The following is a 26,080-nucleotide window of genomic DNA, read 5'->3' as shown; positions in this document are numbered from 1 at the left end:
TTAGAAAAAAAAATGCTCCAAATCCCTAATAATTAGATAAATGCAAATTAAGGCAATTCTAATAGTTTTACCTTATTCCCATTAAATTGGCAAAGTTGACCAAAAAAAAGGAAATGACAAATGTTGAAATGAATGTGAGATAATGGGCACCCTGATGCTAGTGAGGCTATGAACTGGCATAGCTATTCTGGATAGCATTTTGAACTATTCTCAGAAAATTAATAAAGTATGCAAACCCCCTGAATTAGTGAAAACATTTCTACCAAAAGGAGAACAAAGGAAAAAGATGAAAAATATTTATAGCAGGTTTTTGTGGTGGCAAAAATCCTGAAAATTAAATAGATATCTATCAATCACGGAATGGCCACACAAATTATGGTATATGAATATAAAACAATACTATTGTACTATTAGAAATCACGAAGGGAATCATTTCTAAGAAATCTAGGGAAACTTGTGTAAACTGATCCAGAATGAAGCAAGCAGAATCGGGAGAAAAACTTTTACAATACCAACAGCATTGTAAAGACAAACAACTTTGAAAGATTTAAGAACTTTGATCAATGCAATGACCAACCACAGATTCCAGAGACTTCATGATGAAACATATTATTACTAACTTCCTGATAGGTCTCAGGTTATGGATTGAGACAATTTTTTTGAACAGAAAGAAACCTGAAATTTGTTTACTTTACTTTGAATATTTGTTACAAGGGTCTAGTTTGATTTTGCTTTCCCCCAAGAAGACTGAGGGATAGTTGAGGAAGAAAAATTTTTTTTTATTTATTGAAATGATTTAATTTTTAAAACCTAATCATAGGTCTTGTCCTGATGGCATGACAAATTTAAGATAAGTCTATACCTCAACTACATAATTCTTCCAAGTAGATTTTTAGCTTGTCCTGGAGCAGGAAGAAATGTATTAGAAAAATTCATCTAGAAATTCCAAAATGCCTTTCCACAATTATTAGACAAATTCTTATTTTTAAAAAAATTTGAAAATGAGGTTCACCTTATCTTATCACAGTAAAAAGAACTACAGGTTCAGCATGAGAGGAACAGGGTTTGAATTCCACATCTGCTCTTACTTAGTGTGACTACTACCAAGTTCTTTAACTTTTCTGGCCTCCATTTTCTTCATTTTAAAAACAACAGGGAAGTCTCATAAGTCTCAAATAACATGTTTATGATATTCTAGAAATATATATATATACATATATATATATATATATATATATATCATTGCCTATCCAATACTTAATTCTATTATTCACAACTTTGGGATTCCTGGCTTTCTGTTATTTGCTTTCTTTCAGAATGCCTTTCTCACCTTAAAAAAAAAAAGTAAAACTCCAACAACACCATAAAATATGTATTTACTTTGAAATTGAAAGTAAATTAACATTTATTTTGTCTTGAGAATTTCATAATACCTCTTTAGATAATTGCAGACATCCTGGGCTGCTACAAAACTAGTAATAGATATCAGTAAATTAATGACTTGAGAAGGCTCATTTATCATTATCATTCAGAATAAACCACTTACTGAATACCTACAATGTGCATCTCCATTCATTTTTACATATGTTAAATACATATAACTTCCCTGCATTTTAACTTTGCTTTAATAATTATATTAATTACTTAGCAAACTGTAGTTGGTACAATCAAATATTCACATTTTTAACTTAGTATTTACATTGACCATTTGCCTGTTTTTGTCAAAAGCTAACAATTATTTGAAGAAAAATGATTGGCATTTATTGAGAACTATTTCATCAATTATTCTATTTTTAATTAATATTCTTAATTCTTAATGAACCTGTGCTTCATCAATATAGAAAGACTCCCTTCATGAAAGTAGACAGCAACACATCCGTGACTTGGTTGATAGTTTCCAAGAGTTTCTGTGGATGAAAATTCATCACCCTAAAGCAAACCTGGTGATGAACCTTTCTGAAAAACACAGCTCACCGCTGAGGCTATACTGGAAGCTCTCCACCTTGAAAAGGCATATCAAAGATTGTATTCTTTTGGCATTGTCTTTGAGAGCCTAGGATCACCTCCATACAACAATAAGAAAGCACATGACCTCAGTGAAGGATTTCTTCAATTATAAATAACAGTATTTGGACATATGAGAGTCTGTTGGGTCTAAAAAAAATAGAACCTATCCAAAAACCCACTTAATAAAATCCTTAAGGCAAATTTGAAGTTTTGGTTAGTTCAGGAATCATCACTCTTCCAATATGCAATAAGGATCCTTGGAAATTGAAATTATCTTATGTTACTGGTTCTCATGTTTATGCTTCAAGGAATTTGAAGAAGGTTTTTTTTCCAGGGGAATTTTAAGGGAGCTGTTCTTGAGGGCTTCTCTCTAAAATTTACTATCAGTCTTGGTCTGACAAAAGTCCCATTTAGTGGATTTTAAGGCCTCAGGGTAAAAGTCCTTTTTCAATCTACTATACTACTGTTGTTTTTATGATTCTATCATTTTCATAATTTTAAAAAAATGTAATCTGCAGGTGCATCCTGAGGCTCTGAAGAAAAAAAGTAGTTTTGAGAGGGTTTTTTTTTTTTTAACAGTGAAAACATAAAGAAAATGTGCTCAATAACCACCCCTTGCATCTCTTTGCTAGGAAGAAATGAAACTTCAGAAGCTGTTTTATTAATCAAAAGAAATTAAACCAAGATAATACCAAAACTTACCATATTAAGAAATTTATATAATATGATATTAAGAAATAACATATTAAGAAATATGTGTGGGTAACTTATTTATATTAGCCAAAGAATAAGCAGGATAATGCTGGTTAGAGGAAGGTATTCAAATAAATAATAAAACTATAATTCAGACATATCTGCTAGACTAATTCGTTCATAGATATGTCTCAATTATTTAAAAATTCAGGTCCAAGTACTCTTTTAAAGAGGCATTTATCATATTTATCATCAATGATTAACAATAAATGATTGCCAGTATTATAACAGGCATTCATAATATTATTATTTATTTTAACCTTTTGAATAAAATTTGTCCTGGATAACTACAGAGCTCAACTGGTTTCTCTAAAATCTCCATAGGCTTGACTAAACCACTAAGTATAAGAGCTAATTTGCCAAAATGAAAAATATTCTATAATTAACCATTTGTTTTGAAACGGCATGTATAAATAAAATGAAAAATCCAAAAAACTGATGAACATATCAATTGATGATCATCAAGTTATCACAGTAAACTTTCACTGCTACTTTTTTTTAAAAAAGCTTAATTATTTACATATCTAATAATGGTTTCTATCTCCACCATAGGCTATTAGGATAGGAAAGTATTTGTTAAAAGTCTTACAAAATGCTGAATAGCCTTTTATCCTACTCATTTCAAATGAAAAAATTTTTAGTTTTTTAATTCTATAATGGCTGAGAAACAATACTAAAACAAACTATTAGCCATACTGAAATATTTGGAATCTGGGACGTGAATAAAAGTCAGTTTATACTATAACTATTCTTTTTCCAGGTCAGGCCATATATAACACATACAATGGCCTTCTCTGTCACTGGTAAAGGAGGGATATTAGTCAAAATATTGTAAAACTTATTGCCACAAAAATTATCATTACATAAATTAAAAGATGACACAGTTAACAAAAATGTCTCAAAAATATCAAGAAAAACTCAATTTACCTCCATGTCTCAGTTTCTTCTTTTATAAAAGGGGGACAATGATATTTGCACCACTAACCTTATGGAATTGTTGAGGAAAATATTTACAATCACAAAATGCTATATAAAATATTATTTTTACTATCCCCTAACATCAGAATTATTAGAAATATTACGAAGTATCCATACATTTAATGAATTTTATCCATGCTTTCCTGTTACTATCATCTTAAAATATTTTTTATATATTTTGGAAATTATACAAAATGTAGCTTCCCCTCAAAAACTATGATATTCAATTATCTTTATAGTAATTGTTGATATTTTACAAATCCTATAAGACGACTTTGGATAATCTCTTTTCTCATGAAACAAGACTATTCCTATTGCTACATGTTTCAAGGAATAATATGATAACATACAATGAAAAAAGAGAAGTTTTCCTTTGTATTTATCTTTCAATCATCTGTATGATGGCAAAAGTGGACAGCAAGGTGGCATAGTAGACAGAGTGCCAGATCTGAAATCAGAGGACTCTTCTTGAATTCAAATCTGGCCTCAGGCATTTATTAGCTGTATAACTCTGGGAAAGTAATTTATCTATTTGCCTCAATATCTTTATCTTTAAAATAAGCTGGAGAATAAAATGAAAAAACCACTCAAGTAGCTTTGCCAAGAAAACTCCAAATGGGGTCATGAAGAGCCATACATAACTGAATTATCTAAACAACAATAGTAAAGATGTGATTTACTGTGAAACATCACTTGCTAAAAAGCCAACATGTTCCCTACTAATACCCTCATCAAGAATTTTCCTAATGCTCATGTAGCCTCATAAGAATTTTACATAGCAAGGAAGCATATAATTTGACAGTTGTTGAAATCATCTTAGTTGCCTTTTCTCTTTATTGAGAAAATCCAAGTTTTTCCTACCTTTGATATCTTCCCTTCCTTCATATATATTGTGACTAAATTCCTCAATACCCTGACAAATGAGTCATACTTAGTACAGATATCCTCCAAGTTCTAATCCATCTTTTTTTCTTTAAGGAACTTCTATGTTCAGGACTGCAATACTATTGGTCGAGTGGGATTGCTCTACTATTCCTTGGTAATGAATTTATCATTAAAATCTTTACATATCTTTTTTTTTGTTGTCATCCTTTCATTTTTATCCTTTAACAGCCTGGAGATGACCTATCAGTTCAGTCTGTCGCTAGGCTTTTCAAAACTGTTTTACCTTCTAATGCTTCTTTGTTTTATGAAGCAATACTAATCAGTCTTCTATCATCCTCCATAATATTTTACAAATGAGTTTAGGTTCTAAAATAACAGTTACCCTTGGCTGACAAATCTTTTCAATTGGTGAAGAAGTTTGTTAACTAAGATACTTTATATAACATCTCTGGTTCTCCTTGTTATAAAAATTTATTTACATTGCTTATGGTTCTTTATGAAATAATTTTAGTCTATGTTTATTATTTCTTCCCTCCATTTTCCATTTTTTTCATCATCAGTAACTTGGAGCTGCTTTAATTGCAGACTGGAGCTTAATTCACGTTGGGAGTTGTTTTAATTGCTGTATCTTATACCAATTTTTATTCTTCTAGCTTTGTTTTTTTTTTATCTTTGCTCTAACATGACAGTGGTCTGTCTGGATATAGACAATCAATTTAGGAATGACTCTTACATCAGTAATGAGTTATTCCTTGTCTTAAAATATACTCTTTATTTTCTTTTGTGATATTACTTGGTGTCTTTCATGTTTAATCCTTCACCAGTTCTCTTGATCTAGACATTATGTTTTCCTTTTAAAGCATCTACATAAGACTTTGGGATGATGGATTTTATTACTTGAATGTCTCAATCTAAAACTATCTTCTCATGCAGCTGATTTTTTAAAAATCTAAATGCAAGTCTTTAAATTTTTAAAAATCTAAATGCAAGTCTTTAAATTTATTCCTAATGCATTTGTATTTGTTTTGGTCTATCAATTCCATCAGAGATAATTTTTACTTTGACTCTCTTATCCATTGAATTACCTCATAAATTTTGGTCTTCTCCAAGTTTTCTAGATATCGTATCCTATTGATATCTGCTTCCAAGTAACTGAAAACGTAGAGCCCAATGACATGCCATTACACCCTTTTTAAAATGCATCCCTTATTCTTTGGGTATAATGGTGCAGCCTTGTATAAATCAATTTTACTGGGCAAAATGTAAAGAACAATATACATTTTTGAAACATTATGTTTTTAAAATCATGAAACTATGATTTTTGCTAAATCTATTTCAGAATAATAGGAAAAAACATAACTAATCAGAATTAGTCTTTGCCTTACACCAAGTTGAGGTATCTCTTGAGACCTGAAGAATGAAAACACTAAGTAATGTTGCTTTACACAGTCTTCTTTAAAGGTCATGAAGCTCATTAATTATCACAAATCTACCAACAATTTTGCTGACAAAATCTAACCTACAAGCACACTTGTACCTAAATATCAATAGGCTTTTACATATCAAGATCAAGTTGTCCTGACAGAACTGGAGGGATATTTTATAATTATTTGTCTGTGGCAAACATAATCAATCCTTGGCACAAAATCTGCCCCAAATTTAAAATTTAAAAACATCCATCATTTCTGTTTCTGAGATTTTTAAAAAAAAAACTGTGGGTGTTACCCATCTAGTTAGATTCTACTTTCATATGTATGATTTTTTATTAAAGTCACAGAAAGGAATAATATCTAATAATATGAAAGATTATTTCTGAAACATTTTTAAATGTTGAAATAAAATCATCACAAACAGAAGGCAAAAATCTATGTTGAAGAGGAAAGGAAATAGCAGAAGAATCCAACTGCTACCTGTCCAATACTGATTGACCCCAGCACTAGATATTATGCAATTTGTTGAGATGAAACTAAAAAATTCCAATATTTGTAGTGGCACTATGTTTTGCACTACTATATTCCAATTTTCCCACCCATCCACACCAATCATTATGGTGGTAGAGGCCAAAACTGCAACAAATTGTTAAATGACACCTCTACTAAATGTCTTATTCTAATACCTCATCAGATATATAAAAGACAGGGTTTTCTAAAATAGTGCCAGTGGAGTTGAACTCTCACAGAGGTAAAAAGGCTTTAAATATAGCCCTAGTGATATAATCTATGTCTGCTATACAAGGATTAGCTTAACCAAGATTAGAGAAGCATATCACCAGGTTGACTAGGAGAGGATAAAATGTTTAGTCCTATTAGCTCTTAAAGACCATCTACTAAAATATAAAAATGTTGTAATCTACAGTAGTGAGGGATGTTCTATAAGTAAAATCACAGGTACTCAAAGTACCCAGGTAAAGAAGCAACTTCTCATGAGAAAGACTGGCAAACTACATTGCACATATGCCTACTTGAAGAATATCCACTTATTTAAACTGAATGAAATTGAAGAAGGAGCATAAAGACTGTGAGGCCATATGATATGCACTAAAAGAGAGAATATGCTAAAGAGATTTTCTTTCCATCTTGTTTCTTCTTTATTTATATAGAAGGTAAAACCCGTGAGAATAGGGATTGTTTTCCTTCATTTTTTATATTTGTGGTGCCAGTGTCTAGCATAAGGCCTGGCACAGAGCAAGCACTTAATATTTATTGGTAATTGCTTTTATAGACTGATATTCTTTTATGCATATTCTGACTAATCATAGGCTATTCTTACATTAAAAGATATATAGATATATAGCTACTTTAAACCATGGGTTCTTCATGCTTTGGGGTCGTGGACCCCTTTAGCAGTCTGATGAAACCCCTGGACTCTTTTTCAGAAGAATGTTTTAAATGTATGAAATAAAATTTCATCATGCATTTTAAAATACATAAAATAATATAAAAGAACATAGTCCATCAAAATGTTTTTTTTCCCAAAAAAGTGCATAGACCCCAATTAAGAACTTCTGATTTAAAATTAACAGTCCTAACTAGCAGTGTTTATTGGAAATTTATTTTATATAAAAAGTAGTAATGTTAATAGCAAAAGAAGGCCTGGATATTGTCTAGAAGCTTAATTCAATCAATGAATAAAACTACTTACCATTTCTCTTTAGGGCCTATGTCATGAAACTACTTAAAATCTCTACATTAAAACCCTGATAAGTTTTTTAAATAATATTTTTATTTTAAAATATTTTCTCCCGATAGGATAACAATGCCCTTTGGAAAATAGTTCTAAGAGATTTCCTTCTTAAAACACTTTATTTAGAAAAAAAAAAATTAACAAAACTGAAAATAAAAATTCCACTTAATAAATAACTAAAACTATAAGCTGATTTTTGGAAAGGAAAAAATAATAAGTGCCACTAACTATTCTGATTTTAAAAAAAAAGAAAATCAAATAACCAGAATAAAAAATAAAAAAGGTGAATTCACAGATAATGAAGAAGAAATTAATGCAATTATTAGTAGATATTTTGCCCAATTATATATCATTTTTGAAAACCATGTAAATAAATAGATGAGTATTTACAAAAACACAAATTACGCAGATTAGTAGAATAGTAAATAAAATATTTACATCACCCTATTTTAGAAAAAGAAATAAAATAAGTCATAAACACTAAAAGAGGAAGAACTAAGATGGAGGCAGAGTAGTAGGAGCCTTCTGAATCTCCTTCCAATTGATCATTACAAAGCACATCAAAAAGACAAAAATCAAAAGCAAATGAATAAAAGGGCTCACCCATTGGATGCAGCCTTAAAGATAGGCAGGATTTGGGGATTCCCATGCACTAAGGGGGTGAAACTGTACTTATCAAAGTACAAGCTGATCACACCTCCCCTATACCACCTACCACGCCAAAGTCAGAGTGAAGGATGGGCAATCTCAGAAATCTCAGGGGCTGCCTGAAAGCAAAACAGAGTTATCATTGAGGGAAAGGCAAGACTTTGGTAGTGAGACTTAAGACCCGAGCCTAAAGAGCATGGAGCCTGGGCAGCAGAGTGCAGAGCTTGGGCAGAAGTGGGGCTGGCCACAGCTGAGGCAGCAGGTGTCAGACAGATAGCCTGAGGGCAAAATGCTTAAAGCTCCCTACACAGAGAATATCACATTACCTTCCCTTACTCAGGCTTCTGACTAGGAAGGGAAGATACTACCAACACAAAGCCCTGCAGCATAGAAGCTAAGAAAGCAATGACCACCAATATGCAGAAACCCCAATTCACTACTGGCAAAAGAAATAAGCAGCAGAAAAAGATACTCTTGACCCTAGATAATTTCTATGGAGAAAAAGAAGAAAATATAGAAGCCACAGCCGAGAGTGACAAGCAAATAAATCCAAACTTTCAAAAAAAATGGAAATTGGTCACAAGCTCTTGAGGAATTAAAAACCCAAGAAAGAAAGCTAGAAGAAAAATGGAAAGGAAAATGGGAAAAAGAAATGAGAGTAATACAGAAAAAGAAAATAACAGTTTAAAAGACAAAATTGCCCATATGGAAAAAGATGCACAGAAATCAAATGAAGTAATGAACAAATTAGAGAACAGAACTGACCTGCTCAAAGCCATGAAAAGCAGGAGAGACCAAGCTGAAAAGGGAAATCAAAAGATTATAGCTGAAAATCAGTCTTTAAACAACAGAATTGGGCAAATAGAATCTAATGAATTAATAAAGCAAAATGAAAAGAATGAAAAAATAGAAGAAAATATGAAGTATCTCATTGAAAAGCCAGTGGCCATGGAAAACAGATATTGGAGAGACAATTTGAGAATTATTGGTCTACTGGAAAGCCTAGAACAAAATAAAAGTCTTATCATCATATTATAAGATAATATCGAAGCAAACTGCCATGATATTCTTGAACAAGAGGGGAAAATAGACATTGAAAGAATTCATGGATCACCCCCTACAAAAAATCCCCAAAAGACAACCCCCAGAAATATTATAGACAAATTCAAGAGCTTCCAGGTCAAGGAGAAAAAACTGTAAGCAGTCAGAAAGAGAGAATTAGGCTATTAAGGAGCCACAGTCAAGATTATACAGGATCTGGCAGCCTTCATAATAAAGGACAGCAAGCCTTAGAATATGATATTCAGAAAGGCAAGAGAATTGGGTCTACAACCAAGAATCACCTAACTATCAAAACTAACTATATCCAATGTATAAATGGAGATTTTGAACCTTAGACTTAATTCCCCAGAAGTCCTTGGAATTTCCCAGAATTCCCTATAATCTCTCCTGTGTCTCCACATTGGTGAGATCACGTTATTGGTATTTAACTGGCAGTAATGCTTCCCACACTCTCTCTTCTTGTAGGATATAGAATCAGCAGTTATGCTGGTGAGTGGGGATGGCTAAAAATGGCTAAAAAGCCTTGGGCATGTGGTTTTTATTTTGTACCCTCTTTATTCCTTGATATCTAATGATCTTTAATAAACCTCATAAAATATAATATTTATTATTAGAGATATAATTTAAATTTTTACAACTTTTAGTGGAAAGCATGGACATTTAACAAAATAGAAGATTTCCAAGCATTCCTAAAGAAAAGACCAGAAATAATTGGAAATTCTGATGTACAAATACAAAATTCAAGAAAATCATGAAAAGGTAAACAAGAAAGAGGGGGCGAAATTTTAAGGGCTTCAGTAAGGTCAACCAGACTGTATTCCTATATGGAAAAATGATATCTATAACTCTTAAATTTTTTTCCATTATTATAGTACATAGAAGTATTATTTATAGGTAGATATTGTGGTATTAAGTTGCTTAAGATGATATGTAAAAAAATTAGAGGACCAAAAAAAGGATGGTACTAAGAGAAATTGGAAGGAAGAAGAAAAATATGATAAATTATACCACATAAAGAGGCACATGGGTAGGGGGGAAGAATACTATTATAAGAAGGGGAGGAAGAGAACGGCAATAGGCAATCCTTAAATCTTACTCTCAGTAGAATCAGTTCTGAGAGGGAAGAACAGCCAGATTTATTGGGTTATAGAATTATGTTACCCTAAAGGGAAGCTGAAAGTTAATAACAAAGCCAGGGGGATGGAGAGGGGAGTATTAAAAGGGATGGAAAGGCTGGGGGGGGGGGGATCTGATAGATCTTAAAGAGAAATAAGAGGGCAATAAGAAGGGAGGATATGGGAAGGAAAGTAAAATAAGGGTGGAGAAAAGGGGGACTGATTAAAAGCAAGACAATGGTGTAGAAAGAAATAGTGAAAGAAGGAAGGGCAGGACTAGGGGGAAAAAAATCAAAATGATGGGGAATACCCAGGTGGTAATCAAAACCCTGAATGTGAGTGGGATGAACTCATCCATAAAACAGAAGCAGAGAGCAGAGTGGATTAAAAACCAAAATCCTGCCATATGTTGTCTATAAGAAACACACATAAAGAACGTAGCCACACACAGGGTAAAGATAAGAGGCTAGAGCAGAATTTATTGGGCATCAACTGAGAAAAAGAAGTCAGAAGTCACAATCATGACAAAGTCAAAGTAAAAACAAAACAGATCTATGTAAAAGAGATAAGGAAGGTAATTACATCCTGATAAGAGGCAGTATAGACAATGAAGAAATATCCATATTCAACATGTATTCAACAGATGGTATAGTATCCAGATTTTTAAAGGAGAAACTATTAGAGCTTAAGAAGGAAATTGATAGTAAAACTATACTAGTGGGAGACCTCAACCTTCCTCTATCAGATCAAGATAAATCAAACCAAAAAATAAATTAAAAAGAAGAGATTTGAATGAAATCATAAAAAAATTAGAATTAACAGACATATGGATAAAAATAAATAGGGATTAAAAATGAATACATCTTCAAAGAGATAATAAGGAAAAAGACTTGTACAAGAATATTCATAGCTGTACTCAAAAAAATTGGAAAATGAGGGGATGCCCTTTGATTGGGGAATGGCTGAACAAATTGTGGTATGAGCTGGTGATGGAATATTATTGTGCCCAAATAAATAATGAACAGAAGGAATTCCATGTGAACTGGAATGACCTCCAGGAATTGATGCAGAGTGAAAGGAGCAGAACCAGGGGAACATTGTACACAGAGACTGATACACTGTGGTACAATCGAATGTAATGGACTTCTCTAGTAGTTGCAGTGTAATGATCTAGAACAACTCGGAGGTACTTATGAGAAAGAACACTATCCACATCCAAAGGAAAAACTATGGGAGTAGAAACACAGAAGAAAAACAACTGCTTAATTACATAGGTCGATGGGGATATGATTGGGGATGTAGACTCTAAATGATCACCCTAGTGCAAACATCAACAATATGGAAAGTTGTTTTGATCCAGGACACATGTAAAACCCAGTGGAATTGCGCGTCGGCTATGGGAGGGGGTGGAGGAGGGAAAGAGCATGACTCTTGTAACCAAGGAAAAATATTCTAAATTGACTTATTAATTGAAATTTTCAAAAAAATAAAATAAAAAACACAGTAAAGCATAAGAATAAATTGAGCTTTCTTTAAAATAAGAGGTATTAGTCTAAAACCAACATTCAGTACTAATTGTAATGAAGATAGGATAGAAGCCGTCCTAATATAATCAGAGCAAAAATGAGTGAAATTCAAGTGAAATTACAAAACCAAGGACAGAGAAGCCTAGGCATTTGAATATTAAGCCAAGTAGGTAAGGAAAAATACTTATGTATTTCTCTCCCTTAGAACCATGTTATTGTGTTTTGCTGAGTTGGAATCCTACTTCTGACACTAGTTGTGTAATCCTGAAAAAGTCACTTACTTTTTCTAAAAATCAATTTCCTTATGATTAAATATCTATTATACCCCCGCTCATGGTGTTACTGCGAAAATATGGGTTTCAAGACTTTGAATTGCCAAAACTGTAACAATAATTTTTAATGTCTTGATTTTTATCAAAAATAAGTAGTCGCCATGGGAAAATTCCCAAATATGAAATACCCAGGTCAGCTAGGTTTTATGGAGATTTTAATTAATATGAATGAATGAATTCAGGAAAGGGAAAGAGACAGAGTAAGAGGAAATAGCAGGAAAAGGCTAGGGCCTAGGCCATTGGCCTAGGCCTTTCTCTTTAAGAGAGAAACTGTCAGTCTTTAATCACTCACCACGAGATCTTTCCAAGCAAAACTCTAGTGTTCAGAGATCCAGTTCCTATTCAGCTTCCAAAGCTGAACTAACTCAAACTACCTTAAACTGCTTCAGACAGCTCCTTTTAAAGAGAAATTTCTCTTATGTCACCTCCCCTAAATTTTCATGTCTACCAATCACAGTAGACACTTTTCCTAGGAGAGCCCATTCTTAGTTTTTAGTTCTCACCTTCTCTGGGTAGATTATATCTTCTGAGTTACTTCACACCTCTTTGTTAAGCTTGCCCTGTGCAAGTTGCCTGACCTTTTAGTGATTAATTTGACCTTCATAGGTACTTAGGGTGCTAAGTATTAGATCTAAAAATAGACCTAGCTTAAGTGCTTTTGCCTCACTATAAATGTGGGTTAAGTACTTTTTCATTGTTCAGTAAGGAGTTTTACAACTTTATCTTCCCTTAAAGTATGCCTAAGTATGGGTAGAGTAATTTTAAAGTTCCCAATACATTCCTGATCAATTACCTCCATTGTTTAAATGGGAAATAACCTTAACCATAACCTTAAGATAATGTTCCAAGGTAGAGTCTGAGAAATTTTAAGATTCACAATGGGTTGTGGTAAAGATTAAATGAGATAATGTTTAAAGCGCCTTAAATCACCACATATATCTGATGTCATCATCACTATTATTTATTGCTTCAGCAAGGACTCATAATTTTTTAAATTTATACATTTATTACTTATACTTAAGAAAATATCTTAATCCATTTGCTTCACTGACTGACAACTAAGTATGATATGTGGACAATAAAGCAATAAGGCACCACAATCACCTAGTAGCAACCTATTATAAGAGAATTGGCAAAATATCCAAAAGGAAATAAGATTTCTTTTATATTGAATTTACATAAGAGAATATAAATATTCAATAAAATATCAGTCAGCTTAAATATAGCTAGGTTATTTATTTCATTGATAAACATGTGCGGTTTTTTTAATTGTCTATTTTTTTTCCCAATAAACAAGCATTTATTTCCTCTCCCTCCCACTTCCCCTCCCCAGAGCCAGTAAGTACTAAAAATGAGTCTTCTTATTCTGAGGTCAGTTCTCCTCCACTATGCTAGGTCACCTCTTATATCGTAAAGATATATGTAGAGTCAGTTCTGCTACAATGTTTGTTTCAAAACTATTAATTTGTTAGAAAGAAACAAATTCAAAATGCATATACCTTAACCACCTCACACCTAGCAGAGTGGCCAATATGGCAGCAAAGGGAAGTGTTGGAGGAATGTGACAAAATTGGGACACTAATACACTGCTGGTGGAGTTGTGAATCGGTCCAACCACTCTGGAGGGCAATTTGGAACTGTGCCCAAAGGGCTTTATAAGAATGCCTGCCCTTTGATCCAGCTATACTACTGCTGGGTTTGTACCCCAAAGAGATAATAAGGAAAAATGCTTGTACAAAAATATTAATAGCTATACTCTTTGTGGTGGCAAAAAGTTGGAAAATGAGGGGGTGACTGTAGCAGTACAGGCATGTATAAATCTTGATTATATTTTAGGGGTACTCAAAAACCATGCTTATGAACTCCTTGCTCATTTTTACCAAGTTAAATTCTATGCCCTTGGTTCATTTAAGTCCTTAACCTTGTCAAATTGTGACCCAGCCCTGAGGCTAAGCTCTGGAAGACTGACCAGATATCTCAATATATGTTGTTTTACCACAACAACCAATTAGCATAGCTATCAGACAAACTCATATGCCTTAGGCCATATGTACTCCTGATTTTGGGTGTTAGCTATATCTATTGTTTTAGGATCCAGCAGTATGCATCTTATGATGATTACCTAACTTGTTAGACCACCTTTGTCCCTTCCCCCCTTCATTTATGTAACCCCCCAAAAATCAATATGCCAGAACACGAGGAAGCTCTTCACCACCAAAGCTCAACTCCAAGAGCCTACTCAGTGTAAGGTTTACGCTTTGCTACAACTCTTGTCTCTGTGTCTTTCTTCCTTTATTGTGTCCCTTTATCCCTACCATCATCTATTCTCCCTCAGTTTTCAATCTCCCTTCTGAGGTATTCACCCACAAATACATTAATTTGTGGCTACTAACAGTTACGGTAACAATCAATTGGGGGTGTATAGTTGGAAACTCTTGAACCCCTAAAAACTACATTACCCAAAATTCCTTTCTGTATTACCTAGAATCCTTTTCCCTTTGCCTGTGTCCTCATGTTTATGTGATTGTATTTAAGTTTGCTGTAACTCCTCCCTCACTCTCTTTTTCCTCACTTTCAAGTTAGGCAGATTTTACTCTAGGTTATTTTTAAAATAAATTATATAAATATAATATTTCAGTTACTGTATATTAATTTTAATTCTCACAGGGGAATAGCTGAATAAATTGTGGTATCTGATAGTTATGGAATACTGTTGTGCTGAAAAGAATGATTATATGAACTGGAAAGACCTCCAAGAACTGATGCAGAGCAAAAGTAGCAGAACCAGAACATTGTACACACGAACTGATACATTATGGCACAATCAAATGTAACATACTTCTCTACTAGCAGCAATGCAATTATATAGGACAATGCAGAGGACTTATAAGAAAAAACGTTATCCATGTCCAGAGAAAGAACTGTGGGAATAGAAATACAGATGAAAAACATGATCAATCATGTAGTTCAATATGGATATGATTAAGGTTTTGATGTTAAAGGATCACTCTACTACAAATATGAATAATATGGAAATAGGTTTTGAACAATGATATATGTATAACTCAGTGGAACTGCTTCTCAGCTGGGGGAGGGGGAAGAGGGATCATGAATCATGGAACCATGGAAAAATATTCTAAAGAGAAAAAAGAAAAAAATTCATATACCTCAAATTTTGACCAGCTACCTCACCTATCCTGAGGCCTGAGTTACTCTAAAAGATTGTTTTGCTATTTCTTCACAACTGTGAACTTTCTAAACCAAAAAAAATTCATTTAATAACCCAAACATGTCTAAGTGCCATATTTATTGTATATCTAATGGTGCAGTGGGAGCTATAGGCCAAGGAGGGCAAGTTCCCACCCATACAGTGCACTCCTTCCTTGACACCCCACCCCCCACCCCTTCAACCTTGCCCTGAGCTCTCTGTCACCTGCTGGGGTTTTGAACATGGTCAACCTAGTAATCATACACTATTTTCAGAAAAAAAAAATTAACCCAAATATTGTATTCAAACATGGAATATTGTTGTTAAAAACTAGTATGTGTTCAGAGAAATTCTTGGCTTGAACAAAATTCTTAGCTTGGTGTGGCAAAGTCAGGACATTAATGCATTGCTGGTAGAGTTGTGAATTGATCCAGGCACTCTGGAGGGCAATTTGGAACTATGCCCAAAGGGCACTAAAAGACTGCCTGCCCTTTGATCCAGCCATAGCACTGCTGGGTTTGTACCCCAAAGAGATAATAAGGAAAAAGACTTGTACAAGAATACTCATAGCTACGCTCTTTGTGGTGGCCAAAAATTGGAAAATGCGGGGATGCCCTTCAATTGGGGAATGACTGAACAAATTATGGTATCTGTTGGTGATGGAATACTATTGTGCTCAAAGGAATAATAAAGTAGAGGAATTTCATGAAACTGGAACAACCTCCAGGAAGTGATGCAGAGTGAGAGGAGCAGAACCAAGAGAACATAGTACACAGAGACTGATACACTATAGTACAAGCAAATGTAATTGAATTCTCCATTCGTGGCAATGAAGTGATCCGAACAACCCAGAGGGATCTATGAGAAAGAACACTATCCACATTCAGAGGAAAAGAGTAAAGAGAAAAAAAGAAAAAAGGGGGAAAAAAGAGTAGAAACACAGAAGAAAAACAACTGCTTGATTACATGGGTTGAGGGGATATGATTGGGGATATAGAATCTAAATATAGAATCCTAGTGCAAACATCAACAACATGGAAATGGGTTTTGATCAAGGACACTTGTGATACCCAGTGGAATTGTGCATCAGCTATGGGAATGGGAGGGGGAGGGAAGAGAGGGAAGGAATATGATTTTTCTAATCAAGGAATAATGTTCTAAATTGACTAAATTAATTAATTAATTAAAAATATTTTTGGCTTGAATATGAAAGAAAATATATAACTAGAAAACATCCAACCACTTATTTCTCTGATTAAAGATGTATTAGGAGATAAAATTTGTTCTAGTATCCTTACTTTCATGATATACCAAATGCTAAATAGATTTTAAATAAATTAAATCTCCCTAATTTAGTTTAGTTTTCTTTAATTTATTTTTATAATTCTATAAACCAAAGCTCCCTCACTGAAGTCCCACTCTGATGCTTCATGAAGGCACAGAAGTGATTTTTAGTTCTGAAGACTATGTCAACAGAGATCAAGTATGGCATATTCTATCAAGTTGGAAAGACTTCATATATAAGACCACTGATGGTCTGTACATCTGACAAAGATCCACCTAGTTAAGTTTTGGGGAATGTCACCCCCAGATTGTTAGCCATTAAATATTTTTTTGACTAAAGAAACTTATTAAGCCGTCTACTGTTTGAGAAATTGTGGTCTGCACTGGTAGAAAGAATATCAACAGAGAAGAAATGTGATCGTGTGTGGGTGTGGGTATCTGTACACATTCTAGCCACATAAGCCTAAATAATCTCAGTGCCCTCTGTGCCCAAGGCAACTCCTTAAGACTATAATACACTGCAAAAGAGTTGCTAAACTTCATTGGTAGAAGGAATTTCCTCTCTAAGGCCTCCCTATATCAAAGAAAGCACAAGTCCAGACTTTCCTTCTCTTGTCCATTAAAAAAAAAATTAAAAGTTATGTTAAAAGTACTCACCTCTGCTTGAGGAAATAGCTGTTCAGTCACAGAAGTCCCATTTTTAATCTGGAAATGTGTTTTGCTCATGTAGCCATCAGAGTAGTCCTATACCGAGCCACATCAAAAGAATAAATGAGGAATTATTAATTATTTTAAGAAGCAATTATCCTCAGAGCTACTACTTATAAACATCCAACATAAGCAACAAGGGTCTTATTATTTATTAAACTGCACATTATTTAGATGAAAATTCATCATTAGCTCTCCTTTTTAGCCGCCCTCAGCACAGAGGTCAGAGCAAGGCTACAGCTTTACACGGGTCTCAGACCTTTAGAGCCATCATAATATTTTGTTAGGTAATTTTTATCATTCTTCATGACACCAAGTAATAGATTTAGAGCTAGAAGTAGCTTTAAAAGTCTGCTAGTTCATCTTCATCATTTTATAGATGAAGAGAGGGGGGATATTTTATTGACATCTGACTTTGGCAAATATGCCTTTGTAAATGCTATTTAATATCAAGTAATTTCTTGATACAGGGGAGATATTAACTGATCAACTGATACTAATATCGAAAAACAAATAGGATGTGAAAAAGAATAGTAGCACTAGACTTCCCACCCTTAGAATCCTAAAAGGAATATCATCAACCTCTTTCTTGGAAGCAAACTACCAGTATGAGTGGGGCTTGGAAGTGGGAACACAGAGGGGATATTACATAAGCAAAAACCTTTCTAACGGTGAGAGCTATCTAACATGCTTGCTGCCTTAGGAAGCACTTCTAGAGAAGAGTAATGGATAGCCATTAAAGGAGAGAAAAAAGTTGGGGAGGTTGGTCATGCTACAGCTGTGGGATTCGATGGACTTGGCAGGCATGAGTCCCACAAGGCTTAACAGGCAGTGGGCCTGGGGGCAGGACCCCAATGTGCCAGACACTGTGGCTGCTCATCATCCATGATCCCACGCACTGAGCCCGCATCAGGGAGTATTTTGTGTTCTAGCCCAGGACCATCAAAGAGGCTGTAGAGGAGTTCAGCTTAGTTGTCCTGCCCACAGAGGATGGAGAGGTGTAGGGGGTATGGCTGCTTACTGAGATTGACCATTGGAAAAACAAAAAGGAACAGCTGGTTCTCATTACAGATCAATCCCTTCTGATCTGTAAATATGACTTCATCAATCTATAATGCCAGCAGTTGGTCAAACTATCATTAAATATAATTGATACCATTTCCTATAGAGAGTTTGAGTTTCCTTCTAAGTCACTGAATAAGCAATGTTTTGGAATTCAAATTCAGTGGGGAAAGCAAAGCTGCCCCTCCTTCATAAATAGATGGAATCTCTGGTCTACAAATCTGCCATATGCCACTTTTATAGAGCACCCAATGGCAGATGACGATGAGAAGATTGCATCTCTTTGCCAATTGCAAAGCTTCAAGGCTCTATTAATTCAAGTCATCATAAAGGCCCAAAAGGAATTCCCTTTACCAGGTTGGACCAGTGGAGTGCTGGTCTTGGAGCTCTTCTTATCAAGACCTACATGTCCTTCATCAACAATGAAGCCAAGCTGGGCTACTCTATGTAAAAAAGCAAAATCGGCTTCTAAACTTCCTATTTCACAATCCACTTACTATAGAAGTTGTCATTTGAGTGTTATAACAAAAGGAAACAGAGGGTCCAGTGTGTGCTTATAAGTTGAAGGATATGTAATGGTTACACACTTCTACGGTTATGAGTAGTAAAGTGAATTACAGACTTCAGAGATACCCGACAACCATACAAGCTATACAAAAAGGGCAAAATGAATCTAGTTATCAGTTGTATTTGCTGGTATTTTATTTTCTAATGACTTCTGGTGCTTTTACTTGAGTGTGTGGATTTTTGCTTCTTTTGACATTTCCCAATGCAGCTATTCTATTATGTTCATACAAAGGTGATAATGACATCACTTAGGATGGTATGTGAAGTTAATCATCTCTACAGGGAGAGGTACCTGCTGCACAGTGCCTGTAGCCAAAAAAGTTTACACTTACACTTAGTGTCAATTATAATATTTTAAAACTTCAACTTTTTTTTTTCCTTTTTTAGTAAGCCAAATGCAAAAGTAGCCAAAAGACTGGTCCACTCTACCTGGACAGAGTCTTTGCCTTGGTTAGCTGTTGTGGGTTACATGTGAATTTTAGATTTACTCCACCCTGCTTAGTCTTTGTAATTTTAGCAACCAGGAATGTATACACCTCCACTTAAGAATTAAGTGTGGGGGAGGAAGGTCTATGACCCTTGTGTGCTAGCAAGTGACAAATGAGAAAAACTGACTGACACCCTGGGCTGTCCAAAGCCAAGTTTAAGCCACCACTGGTACATGTGAGACACAGGAAGTGATGTATAGAACTGCCTTTATATTTCATGTGACTTCCTATGAAAGGGACCTTTGGAGGTAGAACTTGACTTGGAGGAACTCCAGCATGGGACCTTGACCATGTGGTGAGTGTTAAGGCAGACTCCCCTTTTCTTTGGCTCTTTATGGAGGCACTAACCTCCAAGGAGCCCCCTCATCTTGGAGGGGGCCTCATGGCTGGAAGTCGAGCTAGATTTTATTTTCTGGGAAGGCCCTTTGGCTGAGGCCTCTGAATTCCCCCTGGCTTAGACCAGGCCAGAGCAGATCTTCTTCCCTTTCTCTCTCTCTCTCTCCCTCATTCTTAATTTCTTCCTTCTATTTTAAATAAACCACCATAAAATTCCATACTGACTTAAGTATTACCTTGGGGTTTTTTAATTTAAATCCATGGAAACCACGAAAAAATATATTCAGTCTCAACCCTAAAATTTACCCTTAACAGACAGTAGCTGTTTTGTAAATATAAGTTTGGTCTAAAGTCAAACGTTTTCTAGAATGAATCTAAATTATGTTCCTATTTGCAATACCATCTAATGCAGGTCCAAAGAGGTTTTTGGGTGGGAAAAGTCACTTTTATGACAATTTAACTGGTTTTACTAGTAACCTTGATAATTCTTTGCACATGATTTTATTAACATATATGCTAAGATTTTTATTGCTATATGAATATTTAAAAGGGAATGGGTTCATTTTGCTCTGCAAGTACTACACATTGTAAAGGACTCCTGTTAGATTAGCACTAAGCAACTAATGTATATTATGGTTTTCCTTGTATGTCTATTTGTAGCTCAGAATACTGCACTCACTTTAGCCAAGCTTTAGTGTCCTGGTATGAAGACTCTAGTCCAAGATGATAGCCTTTTACAAATAAATTATGCAAATAGAATGATTGCTAGACTTCTTAGAAGAATAAGGATACTATCTGCCACAAAACACAATTTACTTTTTTGTAAACGTTATATGCTGCCTAAAATAAATAAATAAATAAATGAAAGAGAGAAAAATAGTGATGATCACTAACTCCTTGCTGAGGGGTATCAAGCCAACAACCCTTTATTTACCTCACCAGCACAGATGTTTACTGTTCCCAGGTGTGTATTTGGGATATAATATAAAGTAGCCTAAGAACTTTCAAACCTGAAAACAACTATCCACTTCATGGTATTCATTTGAGGATAAATTATGCTAGTGAAATCAACTCAGGAAATATTATTAAGGAATATGAAGTTCCTTACAAGGAAGGAAACAGATATAAGAATTCATTTTTAAAAATACAGCTGATTTATAGTGAATCTTATTAAGAGGGCTTTAAATGAAAATATAGGAAGAAGGAGAGATCATCCCTACAGGTATGATAAGACTAGTACTACAAAAAGCAATAGGTGAAAGAATAGCAAGAGGGAACCAATGGTAATTCTTGGGAGACAGTTTCCAAAAACAGTCAGGAGAATAGTTGGAATATTACACAGCTATCCAAGACATATTAAAAAGCAAATAAAGCCCTCCAGTATTTCCAGGCTGGGTAGATCTCATATGTGGAATTGACAGGCAGACATAAACAAAAATTACATAGGATAAGAAGGCATGGAAAGGCTATAATCTATAATATTATAAGGAATACTCATTTTGACAAGATCACAGATGCATTTACATGTGTATATGCATATACACAAAGATATATATATATATATATACATGTCTGAGTAAGTATGCATATATATTTTTAAATGGACCTCTAGTTTCATCTATACCTAAAAAACAATACCAGAGTCCCACAAATTATAATCTAGTTGCTAATAAATCTCCACTAGTGAGGGGGACCTAATTCTACTCTTATTTAGCTATAATTCTAGGGAAATTTTTTCCTTAAATCAGTCTAGTGAATTTGTTTAAGGCTTAAGAAAGCAGAGACATAGAAATTCTGTAGTATAGAAGTTAGATTGTATCATAATTATAGTTTAGCATTTGTTAGTTTTATAAAGTTTTCTTTGTGACTATATAGACATTAGGATAAGTCATTTGCATGTTCAATATGTTAGTGACATTGTTGAAATGATTTGAATGTAGTTACTTATTGTGTTATGGAAAACTATGTTCATATAATTCCCCTACCTAAACCATTTTCCTATGACCCAGTCTTAGCTTAGTATTTAGATAGAAAGAACAGCTAAGATGAGTTTAGGATTTTGTTATTTGGGGTGTGGGGGGTAAGAGTATATCTCAGATAGCAAACAGTTAAGATAGATAGGATTATTATTATAAGGTATATATATATAGTAGTCTCTCGGTGATCGAGAATGACAATTGTCTTTGTGCAGTTTCATCTACGGTTTACCCTCATGTGGCTTTGGAGTCCAAAGACTGAGGTGCAGAGTTTGTGGCACATGGGACATGGGGCGCCAGTTGTTACGGGAGGTGCGGTTGTGGCCTGGTGTCGGCGTTCATGCGCAGCGGCAAGACGTCGACGTCGCTCATCTTCAAAGGTGGTGGCGGCATGGTGAATGTGGGTTCACCAGCTGCTTCTGATAGAGGCAGCGAGTTCTAGTTGCTTTGGTGTAATGCCAGCCCACTTCAAGTTGGACTTTAGCTAATCCTTGAATCTTTTCTTTGGTCGGCCTTGTTTCCTGAGTCCAGCTGACAGTTCACCATAGAATACCTGTCTTGGTATTCGCTGTGGGTCCATGCGGATGACGTGTCCAGACCATCGTAGCTGGGTTTTGAGGACCAGGACTTCGATGCTGGTGGAGTTGGCTCTGTCGAGGACTTCCTGGTTGGTGATTCGGTCCTGCCATCGGATCCTCATGATTGACCGGAGGGAGCGTTGGTGGAATTGCTCCAGCTGCTTCATGTGCTTCCGGTACAGTGTCCATGTCTCGCAACCGTACAGGAGCGAGCTGAGGACCACTGCGTTGTACACTTTGAGCTTCGTCGCAGTGCTTACACCTCTGTGTTGTATTATGGAAAAATGCAAGTTGCATTTTTTTCTAATAAAAGGGGGGATTGTAGTAGAGACATGGGGAGAGAGAGAACTTATAAACTCTCTCTCTCTCTCTCTCTCTCTGAAGGTTGAAACCTGGCTGAAAGATCCTGGTGGGGCTGACTTGGTTTTTGGGGTTCTCTGGCTTTGGACAGTTGAAGTTGACAAGAAGGAGAAACTTGGCTTTTGAGTTGGTGGTCTATTTGTGAGTTGAGCTGGCCAGAAGAAACTGAGAGACTGAACTTTGTTTTTCTCTGGGGTCAAAGCTGAGAAAGGAGACAAGCCAGGATGAAGGACCCTTGGGGGCTTCAGAAATTAAGCTGAGAGACCTTGCTGAATTTTGTGAAGAAGAAGAAAGAAGATTTTGAACTGCTGTTGTCCTCCATCTCCCTAACTGTCTTATACTCACAGTTTGTGACTGGACTATTACCTCAAACCATCCTAAAATTATCCTTGCAGATTAGGGGAATTCTCATCCCTCTCATCTCAGTTTCCCATCCTATTATCACTATAAACCCCTTACCTGAGAAAGAAAATTAAGAGTATTTTATAGTCCACTTAGGGAGGGTAGGGAGGAAATCAAAGGCCTCCAGAAGAGGGTGGTTAAAGGAGAGGGTGAGGGAGGAAGGAGGTTAGGAAATAGATTGATCCATCAGCCATCAGTAGGGATCAACAGGCAGAACCCGAGAGCATTCCCCAGAGTAGTTCCCCTGTGTGGCAGCATCCCTGTGTACCAGCATCCTTGTGTGGCAGCATCCCTCAGCATTTCTCATTTCTACCTCCATTACAAATAAGCAGCATCAGGTTCCCTTACCAGCTCTCTCTAGTCACAGACAGTCAGAGGACAACAGTTATTGCAAAAGAAACAGTTCCCCTCGGTTTATATTTTCTATTTCAATAAGCAATACTTTCTCCTCAGTTTACTTTCTCTATTTCATATATATGTACATAATAATATGTATCTATATCAAAACCTACATATCAATCAACATATCTTTATTGATCATTTGCTACTACATATTAGACACTGGGTTAAGTATTGGAGATACCAAGAAAAGCCAAAAAATAAATTCCTGTCCAGAGAAATCCATTCTAATAAAGGAGACAGTCTGTAAATAAGTAGGTATAAGTAAGATATACATAAAGTAGATGAAGGTAATCTTAAAGAAGACATTATTAGCTGGGGGAATTAGGAAAGGACTATTACTGAAGGTAAAATTAAAGCTAAATATTAAACGATGCCAATGGAATGGAATGGAGTGATGGAATACTATTGTGCTAAAAGGACTAATAAAGTGGAAGAATTCCATGGAGACTGGAACAACCTCCAGGAAGTGATGCAGAGTGAAAGGAGCAGAGCCAAGAGAACACTGTACACAGAGACTGATACACTGTGGTACAATTGAACGTAATAGACTTTTTCATTAGTGTCAATGCAATGTCCCTGAACAACCTGCGTGATAAAGGAGAAAAAAATACTACCCACAAGCAGAGGACAAACTGTGGGAGTAAAAACACCGAAAAAAGGCAACAGCTTGACTGTAGGGGTGGCGGGAATATGACTGAGGAGAGACTCTAAATGAACACCCTAATGCAAAAACCAATAACATGGAAATGAGTTTGGATCGAGGATACATGTGAAACCCAGAGGAATCACGCATCGACAATGGGAGGGGTGGTGGGAAGGGGGTAGGAAGGAAAAGAAAATGATCTTTGTTTCTAATAAATAATGTTTGAAAATAACCAAATAAAATAATGTTTAAAAGGAAAATAAATAAAAGATGCCAAGAATACGGCAATGGAAATGAGGGAACATGGGGGTTGAAATTTCATGAAGGACAGCCAGTGCAAAGGCACAAAGAGAGTGTCATGTTTGAGGTAGTACAAGTTGGCCAATGTCACTGCATCACAGAGTGAAGGAAAAGCAATAATGAACTAGAAGATTGGAAAGGTGGAAAGGAAATTATAAGGAATGTCATGCTGGAGAGAAGATTTTGTACATGATTCTGCACCTCGCTGTGCAGGGAATACATAGACAGGCCTGGAACTCTCTCCAACATACCATCTAGCTGTTGCTAGCTAACAATAACTATTATAAATAACCAGTCAAGTTAGAATGACCTTAGAGGGCTTTGACATCATTTTGTCCATAATTTGAATAGGAACTTTCATATACAAAAACATAAAGTAATTCAGGCTCCATTTAAAGATCTCCTCAAAGGTTCTGTCAATTGAGAATCATCACCAAAGCAGCCCATGACATTTCTGGATAATTCTAATACCATAATAATTTATTATGTACAAAATCAAAACTGATCTGTCTGCAACTTTGACTCACTGATAACTTGTTGAGGACCAAAGAGAAAAAATCTATTTAATACCTCTTATACACAGACGTACTTCTTTCCAAATCTTTTTCCCTACTCTGAGTTAAACATTCCTAGTTTCTTCAATGAATCCTAAAGAACATGATTTGAGTCCCTTCTCCATGGAATTGTCCTATATTTAAGATATTTCTCAATGCTATAAGCACTCCTTTCTCCAATAAATAAGCTCAGAAAGAACAATCCAAGTAGATATCTTCAGGTAGAAACTGAAACTGAGCTTCATCATCACTATCTTCTAAGGAATTTGACATCAATACAATCTTCAGCCACTGAGCAATATAATGGTTCTTATACTCATCTTTTTTTAAATTGTTTTTTATTTTATTTTACTTACTCAATTTAGAACATTATTCCTTGGTAACAAGAATCATATTATTTCCCTCCATCCCCAAACCCTTCCCGTAGCTGATGCACAATTCTACTGAGTATTACATGTGTTCATAATCAGAACCTATTTTCATGTTGTTGATGTTTGCACTAGAATGATCATTTAGAGTCTACATCCCCAATCATATCCCCATTGATCAATGTAACCAAGCAGTTGTTTTTTCTTCAGTGTTTCTACTCCCACAGTTTTTCCTCTGAAGGTAGATAATCTTTCTTATAGATTCCAAGAAGTTGTTCAGGATCACTGCATTGCCACTAATGGAGAAGTCCATTACATTCAATTGTACCACAGTGTATTAGTCTCTGTGTACAAT

The 26,080-nt window shown here is 35.1% G+C and overlaps 1 protein-coding gene and 1 pseudogene across 5 annotated transcripts in view; one reads left to right on the top strand and one right to left on the bottom strand.

Moving 5' to 3' along the window:
* The window catches only part of ATG10 (autophagy related 10), a 409,500-nt gene that overhangs the window by 233,898 nt on the left and 149,522 nt on the right, over positions 1–26,080 (bottom strand). For all 5 annotated transcript variants that reach the window (XM_007487365.3, XM_007487366.3, XM_056824607.1 and 2 more), the window contains exon 3: positions 17,639–17,725. In XM_007487365.3, coding sequence (XP_007487427.1) covers positions 17,639–17,725 — 87 coding nt within the window. The remainder of the gene's footprint in view (positions 1–17,638; positions 17,726–26,080) is intronic.
* Positions 18,459–19,223, top strand: LOC100619309 (tumor protein p63-regulated gene 1-like protein; annotated as a pseudogene).

The sequence above is a fragment of the Monodelphis domestica genome, chromosome 3 (genome assembly GCF_027887165.1).
Source record: "Monodelphis domestica isolate mMonDom1 chromosome 3, mMonDom1.pri, whole genome shotgun sequence".
Taxonomy (NCBI): Eukaryota; Metazoa; Chordata; class Mammalia; order Didelphimorphia; family Didelphidae; genus Monodelphis; species Monodelphis domestica.
The sequence above is the reverse complement of the archived record's forward strand: the minus strand, read 5'-3'. Positions and strand labels throughout refer to the sequence as shown.